This window comes from Tauraco erythrolophus, chromosome 9 (genome assembly GCF_009769465.1).
Source record: "Tauraco erythrolophus isolate bTauEry1 chromosome 9, bTauEry1.pri, whole genome shotgun sequence".
In the NCBI taxonomy this organism is placed as follows: Eukaryota; Metazoa; Chordata; class Aves; order Musophagiformes; family Musophagidae; genus Tauraco; species Tauraco erythrolophus.
The window spans coordinates 40,340,105-40,357,007 of record NC_141473.1 but is presented as its reverse complement, the minus strand read 5'-3'; the positions used below and the strand labels follow the sequence as shown (position 1 = coordinate 40,357,007).

The 16,903-nt window shown below is 42.4% G+C and overlaps 1 protein-coding gene across 3 annotated transcripts in view; it reads right to left on the bottom strand.

Moving 5' to 3' along the window:
* The window catches only part of PCDH15 (protocadherin related 15), a 359,782-nt gene that overhangs the window by 72,335 nt on the left and 270,544 nt on the right, over positions 1-16,903 (bottom strand). For all 3 annotated transcript variants that reach the window (XM_086616980.1, XM_086616981.1, XM_086616982.1), the window contains 2 exons: positions 14,903-15,015; positions 469-578 (listed from right to left, as the gene is read on the bottom strand). In XM_086616980.1, coding sequence (XP_086473106.1) covers positions 469-578; positions 14,903-15,015 — 223 coding nt within the window. The remainder of the gene's footprint in view (positions 1-468; positions 579-14,902; positions 15,016-16,903) is intronic.

The following is a 16,903-nucleotide window of genomic DNA, read 5'->3' as shown; positions in this document are numbered from 1 at the left end:
CCCTTCCAACAATTCAGTGTAATTTTGCTTAGAGATTTCAAGGTGGATCACGGAGACTACCTGAGAAGGACACAAATGCAGGAATGATGTTTTGTTTAAATATCAGGCTCTGATCTAATACCTGTGGCTACAGCATGGCAAAGTCTATGATGCCTTAGAACAGATTTCTAAGCAAGAAGCACAGCTCCACCAAAGCTATTTCTGTACGCCATGGATCCGTACCACGTGGCACCAGTGTGAATTTTCACATCAGTGAGAATTCCACTGTACTTTAATTTTCATGGCAATTCTCCTAACTAATCTGATCTTTAGCTGATCTCTAAAGGCTTGATAGCGGCAGTCCCTCCTGCCTGCACACGAGGTGGGACTTCACCTCAGCAGCTGTATTTCTGATCACTATTTCTTGAAGAATTCTGATGTACGCACCAGGCTCAGCATAACCACAAAGACAGAAATATTACTGCTTACCCTCCTCGTTCCCCGAAACAATGGAATATACAATCGTCTGGTTCAAGGCAGCCGCTGTAACAACTGCGACCACAGTTCCTTTTGGTGCACTTTCACTCACTGGTGGGGGTCTGCAGAATTGAACAAAAGTATTTGTGTTACCTTCCAGTTGCCTGAACAGCAGATTACTGAAACTTCTTCCTCAGATTAGCACTTTCATCCATCTATTAGGCTGCCAAAGCGAGAGGATCTGTTATTACAGAAAGACCCATTAAAAAGGCAGAAGTTTAACCTTGGCCTCTGCAAATGCGAAAAGCAGTAAGAAGTCTAACTGACAAGAGGTGACAACATAAAGATATAATGGTTCTTTGAGAGGAGAAATGGAAAAGCAGGGAATAAAGAGTAGAAAATAACAGAAACACAGGAACCACCACGGACTGATCAACCCCAAGTAGAAATTAGAACATAATGGCTCTTTCATAATATTCACCTCTACTAAGAAAACTCACTATCTCTCTGAAATGCATGCAGGAAAATTCTTTCATGGGCAAACCTCTATCATTTAAACAGTGAGTACTTTAAAGCCACCTCCATAGGAATTTCTACTCGTCAGAAAGATCCAAAAATTTTCCTGGCAACGCATTTTGGTACTAAAAGCCAAGATGCTTCTCAGGAAATCAACTGCACAAGGTGCACATACACACTTTTTAAGTGTTCAGTAAATTGTTTGGGGTTCACGGAGCTCTGATTCGTGTAAAGAGAAAGAAAAAAGATTACACTACTAACACATCAGTATCTCGTGTGCTCTGTACCCTACAAGCACTGAAAACTGAGCATCTCATATTCTGCACAGCTCCATCGTGTATAAATAACGAGTTTCCTCCTGAAATGCAGCAAAGAATCACTTTGCTCTTTCTCTTCTATTGTTCAAATGCTTTCTCCTCAGAAAATGTGATGAGTAACATTTAGAGCTGCTGTTTCCTCAAGGAAACGGTAACTGCTTCAGGATGAACAAAGAGTCTGTGCTGATGTACTTAAAATGGCAACATAAACAGTTTCAACATGAGGTTAGATTCTTGAGCTAATCTCAAATTAAATGTTCGGATTCTCATCACAGCAAGCACAGGCTGACTTCATACTTACAACTATTCATGCTAGTGAATAAATGAATTCGAAAAGAAATTTTTGCAGTCATCCATAAATGCAGATGCATCTTTATTAAAACTAGCATTATTCAGATATTTTCCATTTTAAAAATGACACTCATTTGGTATATAAATAATTAAAAGGTGAGGATATGTTGAGATAGACTCCTAAACAGGAGTAGACTTCAAGGATTCTAGTTGTGTTCAAAATTCTGGACAGAATCTACACCTGCTATTGTTTCAGAGAATATTTTATGACTTCCCTCTTCCATTCTCTAGATACTTTTCAAATACTTCAGTCCATCCCACACTTCCCCATTCTAGGGACAGAAAGCTAGAACCCCAGGCTGCAGTCCTATTGAACCCAAACCTTCACCATCACGCACCAACAATCTGCCCTTGATCTCTGTCTTACAACCATGTTCTTCGGGATGAATACCGGCTCAAATATCCTAGAAAAAGTTCTAGATAATGACACTGAATATAGAGAATTAAAGATTTCAGAAGGTAAATTATTCATTGTTTTTTAACAATTGTTGTTTAACAGATTTCCTTGCCTTCATGCTTTGCTGCTTTCTGCAGCAACCGCCTTCTGCCTACATGACCGTTGGTCACAAGTTTGCCTACACTTCTGCCTCTTCCCTCGAGCTGCTATTCCGACTGCCTTCGCCATGACCCTGGACTCTCCCTTCCTTAGCCTTAAGGGTTACACCTCTCTTGCTCTTCCCGAGTTCTTGCTCTCAGCTTAACCCAATTATGGCACTGTATTGCTGGTTTGACCGCTCACGCTCCGGATTACACCACCTGTCAAAAGGCTGCCAAAGGCAAACCGTGTCCGTGGCCCACAGGGCTGAGATGCACTCCTCGTAATCTGTGCCATTGCTTTATTTACTTGTGTTGCTGTGCTTCCTGTGGAGGGCCCGGGCTGTCTGAAATTAAGACACAATCTCATTTGGCATGGTGAGGTATTAGTTCTTCTGAGCATCCCTACGCCTTCCACTGTCAAAACAATGGGGAGAAGATGCTGTTCCAGGCTGAGCCACACTGGACCATGTAATAGTGAGTGTACTGAAATACTGACCTGATTTTTTCACAGAAGATGATGATGGGAAGTTCACTTTTGCTCAAACACACATGCATAGAGCAGATCGCTCTGGCTCCCACCCTTCTGCCTCAAGTGTGCTACATCAGCAGTAGAAATAAAATTCATTACTGCTACCTGATTTATTAAGCTGCAAAACTAGTGCTATAAAATGCTTATCGGCGTGCCTTTTACAAACGCAAAGGTTCATCTTGGAGACAGGAAAAAAAGGGTGTCAAATCTGAAAGCATTTCAAGCTGTAGCTCTTTTGATGAGGTCAGAGATGCAGGCCAGCGAGGGAAATAAAGATCCTTTTTATGTTGCGTTATATATTGTGTTGTTTTCTTTTTCTTCTCCTTCTCAAGGCATATAATTTGAACAAAACACCTCATGACTGTGTACGCACAAAGCCCACATTTCATCTGAAGCACATTTTCAGTAAATTCTTCCAACGGAAATGGCCTTGTAAGTTCCCCTCTGACTTGGCCAAATTCAATGAATTGACAAATCAATATCAATTAGCGAGTGGCTTTTGCGTTTGCTATGAGACGATACAGAGGGAGTGGACAGAAAAAAGCCCCAGTAATTGTATTGATTCCATCTCCCTGATTTAACTAAGGTGATCAGGTTCAACGGGAGCAATGCATCAGCTGAATTAAAACATACAGCGGGTCTCTTCAGAACATTTTGCTGATCTGTAGAGAAGTGAACCGGCAAAAGACAATGGTATTCAGCTGGCAATATACTGCTCTTTATCCTGTACTACAAGCTCTAATAAGCTTTCTTTGGGGATAAGTTCATTATTTTCCAATTCTTGAAAGACTAAGATGTACAATAGCGCTCCTTTTATTTGGTAAGTGGAAGAGATGCTGCTGAAGCCGTTTCTGGGGACAGACGAGGGCATTTTTATGCAATAATTTTGCATTACGGGATGATAAAGCCCGGTTATTTTTGTGAGAAGACGTGACACCAGCAAAGCACCGCAACCCAGTCCAAGCCACCCAGAGAAGGCTTGGAAAATCGACAGTGTAGTGAAAGGGAAGGGTACTGCTGTGCCTCCAACATATGATTACGACTCAGAGTGTCTGACGGTATTTTTGTCTGATAATGTTTGCAACACCTCATTGAGTCTGTAACTGCCAATACAGTGATGACGCCGCCAGCCGCAGGCTGTGACCACTGTCACTTGCCTGGGACTGCCACACCACTGCCCCACAGTCCAGTGCTGACTTTTTTGAAATCTTTCTGACCTTCTGACCAAATATGTGGTTTCTAATATCCCCCCCAACACTTACATGCGTGGGCATCCACATCCATACAGCCACCGAACGTGAGCAGGCCCACGCAGTAACATGATAATACACTTGCACCCCATAAATCTTAGGGTGAAATGGGACAAAGAGCAATTAACGCACACTTTAGCCACCTCAGCTGCACCTCAGCCTGCCCATAGTTTAACTCTTTCCTTCTGAACACTCTTCTTTGCACAACCATCTTTTCACTACCACAGAAGAAATATATTTCTAAACCAATGTTCCATGTATTCACAGGGTGTTTTTCTGTAACCGTCACGGCACTGTGCAATTTAGGTCGGTCGATCTTCACTTTAACGCTTTCACAGAAATAGTAAACAGTATCTTTTCAGCATCCAGGATGGGATGGATACCAGGAGAGGTCCCCATCACTGCGGTGCAACGAAAACACTCTTCAGATTTAGTTATCCTTGAACAGGTTTAAGATTTGCCTGTATTTCTTTGAGACCTCTATTGAATTGCTTCAGTATGAAACCATGTCAAAAAACGTGTCCACAAAATGTGTTTGCCCTGCACAAGAAAAAGCAGCCCCAAGCTAGCAGAACAGGATTAAAATAAAGTCGCCACTTATATACAAAAACACTGAAAAAGGACACAAATTTTAAAATTAAAATCTTTTAATTAACTATCTCTCATTTATCTTTATCTTGATCAGAGAGGGAAATGGAGACTGAACACATACCAAATACATTGCAGGGCATAAGTATTTTTAATGCCCGAAGTGAAATTTTAACTTTTCCTCTCTTCTTTTCTGCTGCTTTTTTCCCTTTGCTAAACATGTCAGACTCTCATCCATTTTTCAATTTGCCTGACGTCCAACATGCTTTAAATTCACCATGAAACCTTTCTACCTCCAAAAGCATGAACGCGAGATTTAATCAAAAATTAAATTTAAAACCAGCAAACCCAAAAATGAATTGGAAAATTGGTTTAGTACTGAAGTTTAATAGTGTGATGTGTACGTACTCTGTATTAGAGACTTCAGTCGACTCCATTTTGTGGATTACATTTTAGTTCATGGAGGTCCATGAGCATATCTCAGAACTTAAATATTATTTTTTTTTTAATTACATTGCTAAGATTTTCAGCTCAACTTGATTAAAATGTCGTTTGGACCTCTCCTAGTAAAGTCATCTCCCTACTGTCTCTAGCATTACAGCTTCTTAAAGTGTTTTGGCCTCAGCTCCTTGGAACTCTCAAGGGCGTTTTACCTGAAGCTGTTTCACCCTCTTCTACCTGAAACACGTTTCTGAGCAGCGTTCCCGTTCTTGCACAGACTCTCTTCATCTGACTCCTCGTGGGAAGTCTGATGCTATGCAAGACATTTAAAACAACTGAATTTATGTATTTTTCTGCAGAGAACTTACGTGTAGACAGAGCGCTACAGCATCTAAAACGAGGTGAGCTAACAATGAAGTTATGTGGAAACATATTAGCTAATAAAAGCCCTACAAACACAAAAACTTAAATTGTTTCTAACTAGAGTAGCAAACGAAGAGGTAGAGAAACAAGAAAGCAAGAAGTAAATATCAGATGGCAGCTCTTTCAATCCTTTCACCAACGCCTTTAGTCTTTCTTGGCTTCCTGTCCTTGCTAAAAAAAATGAGGATCTAGTCACATTTTAGAGTAATAATTGATTAATGTCTCAAATTTTCAGTTTCCAGTACGTGCAATTGTAACAATCTGAACAGTTTGACAGAGACAGTGATTCTTTGTTTCAGGAGAAGAATAATTTCTTATTACATTCATTAGATGTATTTTTAAAGCAGTTTATCTTCAAAGTGTCCTGAAAAGGATCATGTATTCCTTACTGTTCTTAATATCTCCTTACTGTTCTTAATATCCTCACTTTCTGTCTCAATTCTCGCATTGGTTTCAGACATTCTGACCTTGGTATTTATCTGTAAAACAGATGACACGGGAGTCTGGACATTGTTCCAGTGAGCCCCTGTCACAACCTATTATCTTTTAAACCAGATGTCAAATTTTGTTCCCGTGAACTCTCTCATCAAGCCTAATGCATTTCTGTGATCCCACCAATCTTCCTAAATTAAAGCTAAGGACATGAAGACAGGAAAATTTCTCTCAGGATTACTAGGGAAGCAAAAAAGTTCAAAACCAAATTGCCATCAAGCACAATGAAGGACACGCTCACATTCTGGAATCGGTCCGACACGGTATTGATAGGGTCAGTTCTAAGACCAAGGATAACGCCGTGGCTTTGCGGTCTCGTAACACACTGCCAATAAGGTTTAGTGCTACATGGGTGTATTATTTCTATTCCTAATTGACATTCCCGTGTGACGTAGTTCTACATTTCATTAAACTGCAACACGGTGTTGAAAGTTCCGACTCAGCACAGCCAGGTAGATTCCCCACATGGCCCTGGACCCCATGCTTACCTCTGCTGGGATAACCAGCTAACTAGACTCATTTCACCATAATATTCCATTAAAAAAACCCCAAAAACCAAACAATAAAATTGAGAGTTTCCTTAACATTTGTTAGAAAGAAGTAGAAGATTTTAATAAAATGCAATGTAGTACTACTGGAACAAGGAAAACCAGAAAGGTGATCCTTCTACCACACTGTAATCATCTGCTAAGTTTTCAATGGCAAACCACGCTTCAGTATCTGCTCTAGAAATAATTTCTCTACCTTTTACAACCATACACTAAAGTGCACTTTCTTATCTTTCATTACAAAAAGTAAGAGAGAACACCACCATAAAACATCAATTCCACAGGCAAAACCACACATTTTCCTCAAGCCAAGCTGCCACTGACATGTGGGGCAACGTAAAAAACCATGTTGGAACCTACATATCATTCCTCTAGCTTTGGTTTGAGGAAAACATTGACTATTTTTCATTGACTATGAAGGATGACTGAATTAGTAGGATCTCATGATAAGAAAAGCACGGTTGCCTCCACGAGGCCTCAGATGTTCACAATACTGTGGCTGCTGTTCTGTGCCAAACAGCACCTTTTTGAAGGAGGCATCAAATGAGAGAGATTTCAAACATGAAGTGCTACCCATGCCCTCAGTGTCTCTGTGCAGGATTCCCCACTTCCTGTTCCACAATGAGAGCAACTGTTTGACGGAACAGCAGTAAACCAGAGAACTGGGAAAAGCCTCTTGGAAAAACACTTCCAATTGACTCCTGATATGCCTCCCTAATTTTGTTTTGTGGAATCCTAAGATACATAGCTATTTGCTTGAATGATATCTGCCCACAGAATTGATGGATTTAATTAAGTGGAAAACATGGTATCTTCTACTGAGCGAGAGGTCCACATGTCCCAGAATCTCACTTCTTAATCAGAACACACTTCCACAGCAGAGTGTTGGTGCTAGTCGAAAATAAAACGCCACACTACATTTACATCAAGTAATATCCTCAAATTTGCAACTTCACATATTCCCTCATAAACTGGAAGCAAACTTCAGATTACCGGGCCACTGGACACATCTTTTCCAACAGGTTGGGGACCTATAATGCAATACTAACAGAAGCTAAAAGTTTTCTGTATTTTCCTTTTTCTGCTATGAAATGGCTGAACACCTGCTTAATGTGCCCACAGGCAATAATTAGGAACCAGTGACGCTGCTTTCAGTTAACATTTCACTTTCTGCTACAGCAGCACATTGCTATTAGCAATGACCTTCTAGTTGCAGTGGGTGTGATATTTATTAATTAACAAAATAAAAAAAAAGATCCCAAGTCCCTTTGAACTGTAACTTTTTTCAAAGGAGAATGTACTCATAAAGAGGACAGGCTTGCTAAAAAAAAAAAATCAAAACGCCTCTTCATATTCATCTGAGGTTCACTTCACATCTGGTCTCCACTGTTCCGTAGCGCTACTAATTATGATCTGTTAATTAAGAAATGAAAGTGCTGCCATTACCTGTTTGGAAGAAATGGAAACTTCCGGATCAATTACTTGCTGTGGACCAAGAGGTGATCTGGGTGGAGCCATCAGGACAAGAGGAATAATAGCTTGGGAAAGGAGCACTCAAACCAGCTGATTTCACCTTCCCAGGCAAGTGATTTATTGCCAGAGATGTGGCTGCTTTGCCAGCAGGAAGCACAAAGAGATCCAAGTCGGCTCTAAAAACCTTAATAAACCGTGCGAACGGCCACAGCCTGTTTTGGGCAGCGATGCAGAAGTCGTCTCATGTGCCATGTGCTGGCCTCCCTCTCTCCATCACCTCGCTGTGCCCAGCACCCCCAGGCCCGTGCTCTCCAGGCTGTCACTTTGGCTGGAGAGAGGCAGTGGAAGCGGCAGCTCCGGCCCTGTCCGTTCCCTGCTGACAACCGCCCCACGCCTCAGGTTCAGTGCCTCTGCCTCCCTCCGCCACCAGTGCTTTGGAGAACCAGCAAAATCCGCCTGACTGCCAACGACCTCGCAGGCAGATGCAGCGAGAAGAGCAGCAGCAGCAGTGTCCTTCGCTGGCAGCGAAAGGTCAAGTGGGCTCAGAGGTGGACCAGCCATCTACAATCACACGCCTGCATGTTACAGGCCTTTGATGCTTTTTGATTTTTCCCTCTTCACACTTTGCATTTTTGTGGAACAAGCAAACAATGCTTGGTTTGGGAAGCACTTTATTTAGCAGACACTGCTGCTGTCGGCTCTCTCAAAGTCATATTTAATATCCGTGACAAGGACAGACGAGGAGTCAAGTAGGGAAGGATCCACACTGCTAACGCAGTTAAACTCTGCGGCTTCAGAACGAAGACCCAGGCTGGGAGCACAGGAAGACCTGCAGCACCAGCAGAAGCATGGTGAAGGCAGTTAGCCTCACGTCGAAGGATGGGCTAGAGAGAGACCTGTGGGAGTTGCAGTTCATCAGTGTCCCCAGGAGATGGAAAGGTGTGAGGAGCACCAGGCATGGATCATCTGGCTCTTACTAACTACACTGACCGCCTGCAAGCCCTGGGGTGGCATCTTCACAAGTTGTTGGATCAGATCATGCAGACCTGCTGGCTGATGCAGCTCTGCTTCTAAGAGGGTGTGACTGCATGGAGGAGGAATGTTCTAGAGCACGCTGCGCCCAGGCTGCTGGGATGCTTGGCCTTGACCTGCTAGTTCCCATCAGAAGAGCTGACTGGTTGCAGCAGATGTCTTTCTGATGTACTTCAGTGGTCACTTACCCTCAGTCATTATGAAGGAACTGTATTTTATCATTCACCTGTCATAAAGCAACTGCTCCATCTTCTATTTTACGTTTCTGAGAGCTCTCAGCTTCCCTTTGCTGTTTTACACGTACAGCGCAGCGACGTTCAGAAGTCTCAAGTGTAATTATAGACAATTCAGAGGGAGAGCCAGAGAACAAAACGCAAATTTCTGACTCTCACCTACCCAACCACTGCCTTCTGTGGAAGTCAGTTTAAGACACGGATAATAATCACTCAAAGCGTCCCTGAGGATGAACAGGACTCCAAGCAGAGACCCTGCTGTGCTGGTGTACTTCTGACAGAGCAGGGAGCTGCCACACCAACAGCTCGAGGCACACTTGCACTTCTATCTACACTTGCACTATGTGGGTCACTTAAGCAAGCTTCAGGTCACCAGAACCTGGTTCTTACAGGTGACTTCAACTACCCAGGCATTTGTTGGAAGAACAATACAGCAGCTCACGTGTCATCCCTCAAGTTCCTGGCATGCAGAGAGGACTGCTTCCTCATACAACTGCTAGATGTGCCAACCAGGAATGAGGCACTGCCAGGCTTGCTACTCACAAACCAAGAAAAGCTACTTTGTAGTATCTCGGTTGGTGAGAGCCTTGGCTGTAGTGATCACGGTGTTGTGGAGTTCGCGATCCTGCTGAACACACCGAAGATCTACTTAGACAGAGGTTTTAGATTTCAGAACAGCCAACTTCAGCTCGCTGAGAGCTCAGCTGGGATGGACTCCATGGGAAGCTTTCACGGAGGATAAAGGAGCTAGCGAGTGCTGGGAGTTTTTCAAGAATGCTCTCCTGGAAGCACAAAAACAGGTTATCCCCTTTGAAGGTAAAGGAAGTAGATGGTGCAAGAGACCTCCTCGGCTTAACTGTGAGCTTCTGAGTCTGCTCAAAACCAAAAAAGAAGCGTATCAGAGATGAAAAAGCAGACAAATTCCCAATTGACAATTACAAGGGTACAGCCAGAGTGTGCAGAGCTCCAGTTCGAAAATCACAAGCTCAGCTTGAATTGAAATTGGCCAGAGATGTCCAAAACTACAAGAAAGGGTTCTGCAGGTAGGTAAACAAGTAGAAACAGAAGGAAACTACTGGCCCACTGTTAAACAGGAGAGGTGAATTAGTCACCAACAATGCTGAAAAGGCAGAGGTTCTCAACATTTTCTTCACCTCTGCCTTTAGCAGCGCTGTTGGGCCCCAGGCCTTGGGAATGAAAATCCCGGTTATTGCAAACACAGACCCATGGTCGATGAAGGACGAGTCGGTACATGAACTATTACAGGAGCTTGACTTCTACAAATCGATGGGCCCTGACACCATGCACCCGAGGGTGTCCAGGGAGTTGGCTGACATCATTGCGAGGCTGCTCTCCAGAATCTTTGAGAAGTCGTGGAGATCGGGGATGTCCCAGAAGAAGGCTAATGCCACCCCCATCTACAAGAAGGGCTTAAAAGATGATCCAGGAAATTACAGGCCTATCAGTCTTACTTCAGTCCCTGGGAAAGTTATGGGGGCTATCACAAGTCACATGAAGCATGCAACTGGGAAAAGCCAGCACGGATTCATGAACAGCAAATCATGTTTGACAAAACCTGATCGCCTTCTACGACACAGTAACCTGCTCGGTTGATGTGGGGTGAGTGGTGGACGTTGTCTACCTGGATTTCTCCAAGGTTTTTGATAACTGTTTGCCACAGCCTACTCCTAGAGGAACTGATGCGTTACAGTCTAAACAAGTGGTTTGTGAAGTGAGTGGAGAACTGGCTCACAGGCCGCACCCCGAGGGTGGGGTGGTGGTCAACGGCTCCTTTTCAAACTGGCAACCTATCACAAGTGAGGTCTCCCAGGGATTGAGAGTAGGCCCAACAAAGCTGTTTAATATCTTCATAAGCGATCTGGCTGACGACAACAGGCGTACCTCAATAAAGCTTGACCATGACACCAAACTGAGCGAGGAAACGGACACTTCAGAAGGGAGAGTCACCCTGCAGAAAGACCTGGTAAGGCTGGAAGAGCAGGCTAACAAGGACCTTATCAAGTTCAACAAGGACAAGTGTAAGGTCTTGCACCTCAGAAAACATAATCCTGGAGCACAGCACAGGCAGAGATCTGTGTGGTTGGGTGGTAGCTCTGTGGAAAGGGACCCGGGGGTCCTCATGGACAACAAGCTCAACGTGAGCAAACAGTGTGCTGCTGCGGCAAAAAAAGCCAACAGGGTGCTGCTGGCTTGCATCAACAAGGGCATCACCAGCAGAGGTAAAGAGTCATTATCCCACTCTACTCAGGGCTAGTCAGGCCACACCTGGAACACTGTGTTCAGTTTTGGTCCCTGCCATACAGAAAACATGTGGACAGGCTGGAGAGGGTCCAGAGAAGGGCCACAAAGGTGATCAAAGGGCTGGGAAGTCTGCTATAGGAGGAAAGGCTGAGAGACCTGGATTTGCTCAGCCTTGAGAAAAGGCGGCTTAGGGGAGACCTTACACCATGTTCCAGTATTTCAAGGGTGCCTACAAAGCAGATGAAGACTCCCTTTTCACAAGCAGTCCCATGGAAAAGACGAGGGGCAATGGGTACAAGTTACTCCTGGGGAGATTCCGATCAGACACAAGACGAAAATTTTTCACCCTGAGAACAATCAGCCATTGGAATCATCTCCCCAAGGAAGTGGTGGATTCCCCAACACTAGACACTTAAGATTCAGCTGGACAGGGTGCTGGGCCGTCTTGTCTAGACTGTGCGTTTGCCAAAAAAAGTTGGACCAGATGATCCTTGAGGTCCCTTCCAACCTGATATTGTATGATTCCATGGTGATTTTATCTCCCTCTCTGCCTAATACAGCTATTTTGATCATGCCATCTCGTCCGCTCTCTCCTGGTTTTGGTATTTATTTCTGGTTTGTAATACACGCTGCAACTGCACAGGCAGCTTTATTCCGTAAAACTGCTCAACTGTGACCTTTTTCTAAATACACAGAACCAAAGTTTGCAAAACAGCTAGGTAAAAACCGCTGGAATCACCCAAATTATGATAATGATGCAAGCAAAGATCAATACTAATCCATTCTAAAGCCACTAATTCTCTATCCTTCAGAAATTCCAGTATCCACATCCAACAGTATAGCGTTTTGCAAGCAGCACCATTACTCTGTGCTGACATTTACCCTAAAGACAGACTACGTCAACTGAAAAATAAAGTTATATGAAACCTGCCAGTTTCAGCTTGCATCAGTGTCAAGAAACCAAACACAAAGTGCAGCTTGCAGAGTGTGACAATCCCTGAAACCCTTAGGAATCAAAACTAGTCTTGCTCCAAAACGTTTGAGAGAGTCTCAGAGCCGAATCAGAAAGTTTTGGGGTTCTTTCCATTTGATTTCTGACGTTGAAGAAAGGAAGTAACTGCCTTTGCTGCCCAAAATCATCTTAAGAGTTTTTTTATGATGGTGTGCACCAAATAATTTGCCAAGAATGGAGTAGTGCTATTTCTTTGGAAAGAGAAACTAAGCCATTCAGCTAATCCTGATGAGTTGGCAAGGAGGATGAAATACCACGGGTTATTCTGTTGTTGTCTAAAAGTATTAGGGGATACGAGCCACTTTTTACTTTAAGCTTTCTTCATTGTAGTGAAATAAAGTTCCTGTCTCCTGGGGTAAAACTGGAGCTGAAGGTGGCCTAAGGAAGCATGAGCTCAGTTCACTTTTCAGAAGGCAAAGCAAACTCTGCCTGTGCTCCTAAACCTTAAAGTCTCTTCTCACAACCCTGCAAACAAAGATCCTGCAAAGAACGACCCTGTGTTGGGTAACGTGAGATCTGCAAGATACTTATACATCGCAGAGGTGGACCACACTGTGCTCTGAGTCCTCCTGAGGCTGGACTGGGCCCCAGTGGTCTGGCACTGTGGCTGCATTACAGCCTTTCCCAAAACACATTGCTCGGGATCACATTTGTGATCAGGGAAGAGTCAAGGACAAGCTCCTTAAAGGTCATTTGGAATAAAGTTATAAAAGAAAAAGGAAACAAAGTGCATTACTAAGTGGGCCCCTGGCAGGGAAGAGACTTTCACTGCTCCAGCGTGGAATATCTTGGAAATATATCTCACATTAGCATATTTTCATGCCTTTCTGTTAAATATAACTACACATTTTTTTTCCCCTCACAGCTACACAAACAGGACCTGCCCAAGTCTTTCTTGACAACAGTAACACAGAGGTTTAGTCTATTACAGAAAGGCTTCGAATATTGTTCAGAAATTGCAGACACTCACATGATATCTGAAATTACAAAAACAAATGGAGACATTTTTATTTAAAGATCTATTTTTTGCTACATTACCTAAACTACACTTCATAGGTTTGAAGAAATCCAATAAAATATAGGGAACAGCAGGAATAATCTCTCTCAAGAAAATTCCTTCGGCAAAAGATTACCATTCGCACTTCATTAAATGCAAAGTTTGTAATTTTACACCACTTTCAGATTTCATATTTTTGTTTCAACATTAAGTACAAAATTAGTAGAGTATTTTGCCATTTTTCATTCTCTTTAAGGTATTCCTTCAAAATGCTAATACTCTCATGAGGAAGAACAGAATGCACATCATGAATTTCAGTCTAAACCCCTTAAAATACCTGAGCAAGTCCTCTCATTAGGGTCCAATGAAGCCAATGATGTTCCATCCAATTTCTGATTTCCTAAACTACTTACTCTTGAAACTATATGTATAAATCCTGTTACATTCCGATACGGATTACGTTGCTATGCTGGAATCAGGAGTGCCTACTGCAGCAGGGCTAACTTCTTGGCATCGGGAGGCTGTGTGCATGGATCCTATTGCTTCCTATTACTGTACAGATGTCAGAAACTGGTTCTGAACACATCCTTTGTAACACAATTTAACAAACTAACCAGCCTGTGCACTGCTACTAATTTTTTTTTTCTTTAACTTAAAATGGGGTTGATTTTATTAATTTATCAGAGGGTAAACTTTATCAAAACATGACTCTGTAGTAATAATAACTATCATTGGTACTTCTCAAGTCAAAGAGGTCAAGACTGAATTCTCTCGTGTCCCACATGACTGATGTACAGGACCAAAACACACTCAAACAGACTGGAAGAAATTTAACCTAGAGCCCTGGTGATCCCAGCGACAATTGCAATGCACGCAGTTTTTTGTTTACAAACCTCTCTTCACTGTCACTGTCACCTACAGCCCAGACCTTTTCAGTTGGAGACAACCTGTTAAGATGGTAGAATTGCACCACTATCTGATATGATTAGGGAACAGCTGGCTGCCAAATAACTCGTGGCTAAGAGAAAGAAGCAACTCAAAGTATTTTGCCACTCTCACTCTCAAATGAGAGTGCTACAAAAAAGTCCTGCGTGCGATTTCACAGTCGTGCTTCTGGTGGACTTGAGCACTGACTGTTCTCTCCTTAGAGCAGCATTCAATTGTATTTCCTAAAGAGGAGTTAACATTGGTAAATATGTTATCAGCTCTAGCAACACAAGGGTTTTGGTGCTTTGGTTCAAACCTTATTTTTGTGTCTTATTTCCTTCGGTGAACCAAAGTTAACAGCAGAAGTGTTACCTAAAAAAGCTGAGGTACATGCTGGTGAAGCACTTCCACGCTGACAACGGAGGATTTTTGTAGCTCCTGTATCTCAGAATAACACTCAAACAGGAACTTACTTCAACTTAAAAGATAACAGTGATGTGAATGAATAAATGCTTTACCTGTATTCATCCTGCGTAAACCGTGGAATTACTGAGGGCTGCAGCACAGCAATTTCTACGGTAGTGGTGTTGAACTTCACAGGATCCCCATCATCATACGCAATGACCACTAGCTATAAATACAGAAAGTCACTCTCTCAGTATAGGCAAGAACATTTTTTATGTTGACTTGCAACAATACTTCTTGTATTTTCAGGGTCTAACAAGTCGGATGAGATCTTTCACTGTAAATCATACATTGTATAAGAACAAAACAGAGGAAGGAGTTGACAGCCATCTACAAGTTGAACCATCTGCTAGAAAATTTAGAGAAACACAGTAAACTGCAATTCAAATACAATAGCCTTCTACAAACACCTCTTCGAAACACACTGCCAGCTTCAAGTACATTTTTCAGGGGATTCCCTTCACAGCTACTCACAGACTGTCCTTACTCAAAACTCCAGAATCAAATTCGACTTCTTTAATGGTACATAGTTCAATTTTACATTTATGCAATGGAATAATTTTTATTGAAAAACTCCTTATAACTCCCAATAAAACAGGGAGGAAAAGTGCTCGGTAAGAACTCTGTGTTGCTGACATTAATATTTGAAATTGAAGTCTGATATCGAAACAAAAAAATTAACATTATCTCCTCTTCGAAAAAGTCCTCTTAGAAAAGAGATCTTTGGTATGCTAAAACGAGGAGAAGACCAGAAGACATTCTCCAAACGTGGCCTGTTAGAAATCTTTTCCTTACATGATCTTTACTCATGTCTGTTTATTTAATCTGTGCTTATCTGCTGGGACAAAAATTCAGCTTTCAAATGAAGGTAAGCTATCTGCTAGCAAAAGGATGAGACCAGCCCACTGAAGATGGAGTAACGGACAGTTTTCCAGTTTCTCATCTCTCTAAATTTGTCCTTATTTCAGGAGGTCACTAGATGGAGCAGGTCAGCACCTCCTAGCAAAGGGTTTTCAACTCACTTCTGCAAGTCCAAGCTATTCTCAGAATAGGTTGGTGAGGAGGCAGCTTGACACAAAAGAAGGCATTTTTTTAGTCAATATATTAAGGAACTCTGCAGTGCAAAATGTCGTAATTGCAGAAAGTATGAGTATGTTACAAAAACAGAAGATTCAGTAATAGATACAGGCCCAACGGTCTAGATGCAAAAACCAACTCAAAGTCCTCATATGACTGATTTCTGGAGTCTTTTCTGTGCTTCTTCCCTAAGCACCTATGTCTTCTGAAAAGTAATACTCTGCTAAATTTACCATTGGTCTGCCCTAATATGGAGCAGTTTTCACGTAGCTCCACGTCCACGTGCAACTCACCTCCACGTTAATGTATCACAGCTTCGGAAAACAGCCACACAAAACAATTACTGAGAAGTAACAACAGGAAAGCTACACTCCAGTGACTATAACAAGAGATAATTCTCTTTCCCTTTGGGTTTTACTACATTAGTTAAAAAATTGAAACGAACTCAGATTATCACTGTCCCAAATTCCTAAAACAGTGACAGCATTACAATGCTACTCAAGCCCACAGGAGTGGAAAACGCTGGAGAGTTTTATTTGCCTATAAGAGGAAAGTATGCAAATAAACCTCCTCTTAATCCTCATTTCAAAAATAAGTAACTGAGAGAAGAAACAAAACACACCTTCATGACTATACAGAAGGTTGGCAGTTTCTAAGTAGGGAAACTACACATAAACCTTCACATATTATAGACCCATGTTTTTGCTTACTGACACGCTTTACTTTTCATTTTCAACTACCCCCTCCACTCATGGATTTAAGAATGGAGATCTGTCTCAATGATTCTGATTAAAATTGTACCTTATTCCGTGCTAACTATGCTTGAGACTCTTCAGGAACAGTAACAACACAACAGTAATTTAAGGCTCCTTAAAGCAAATGTTTTTATATTCCAGCACTTGTGAACAGGAAGACCCAAACCATCCAACTGCATAGCAACTTTCCTTACACGGCATCTCGCCGTTCCTACAAAGTCC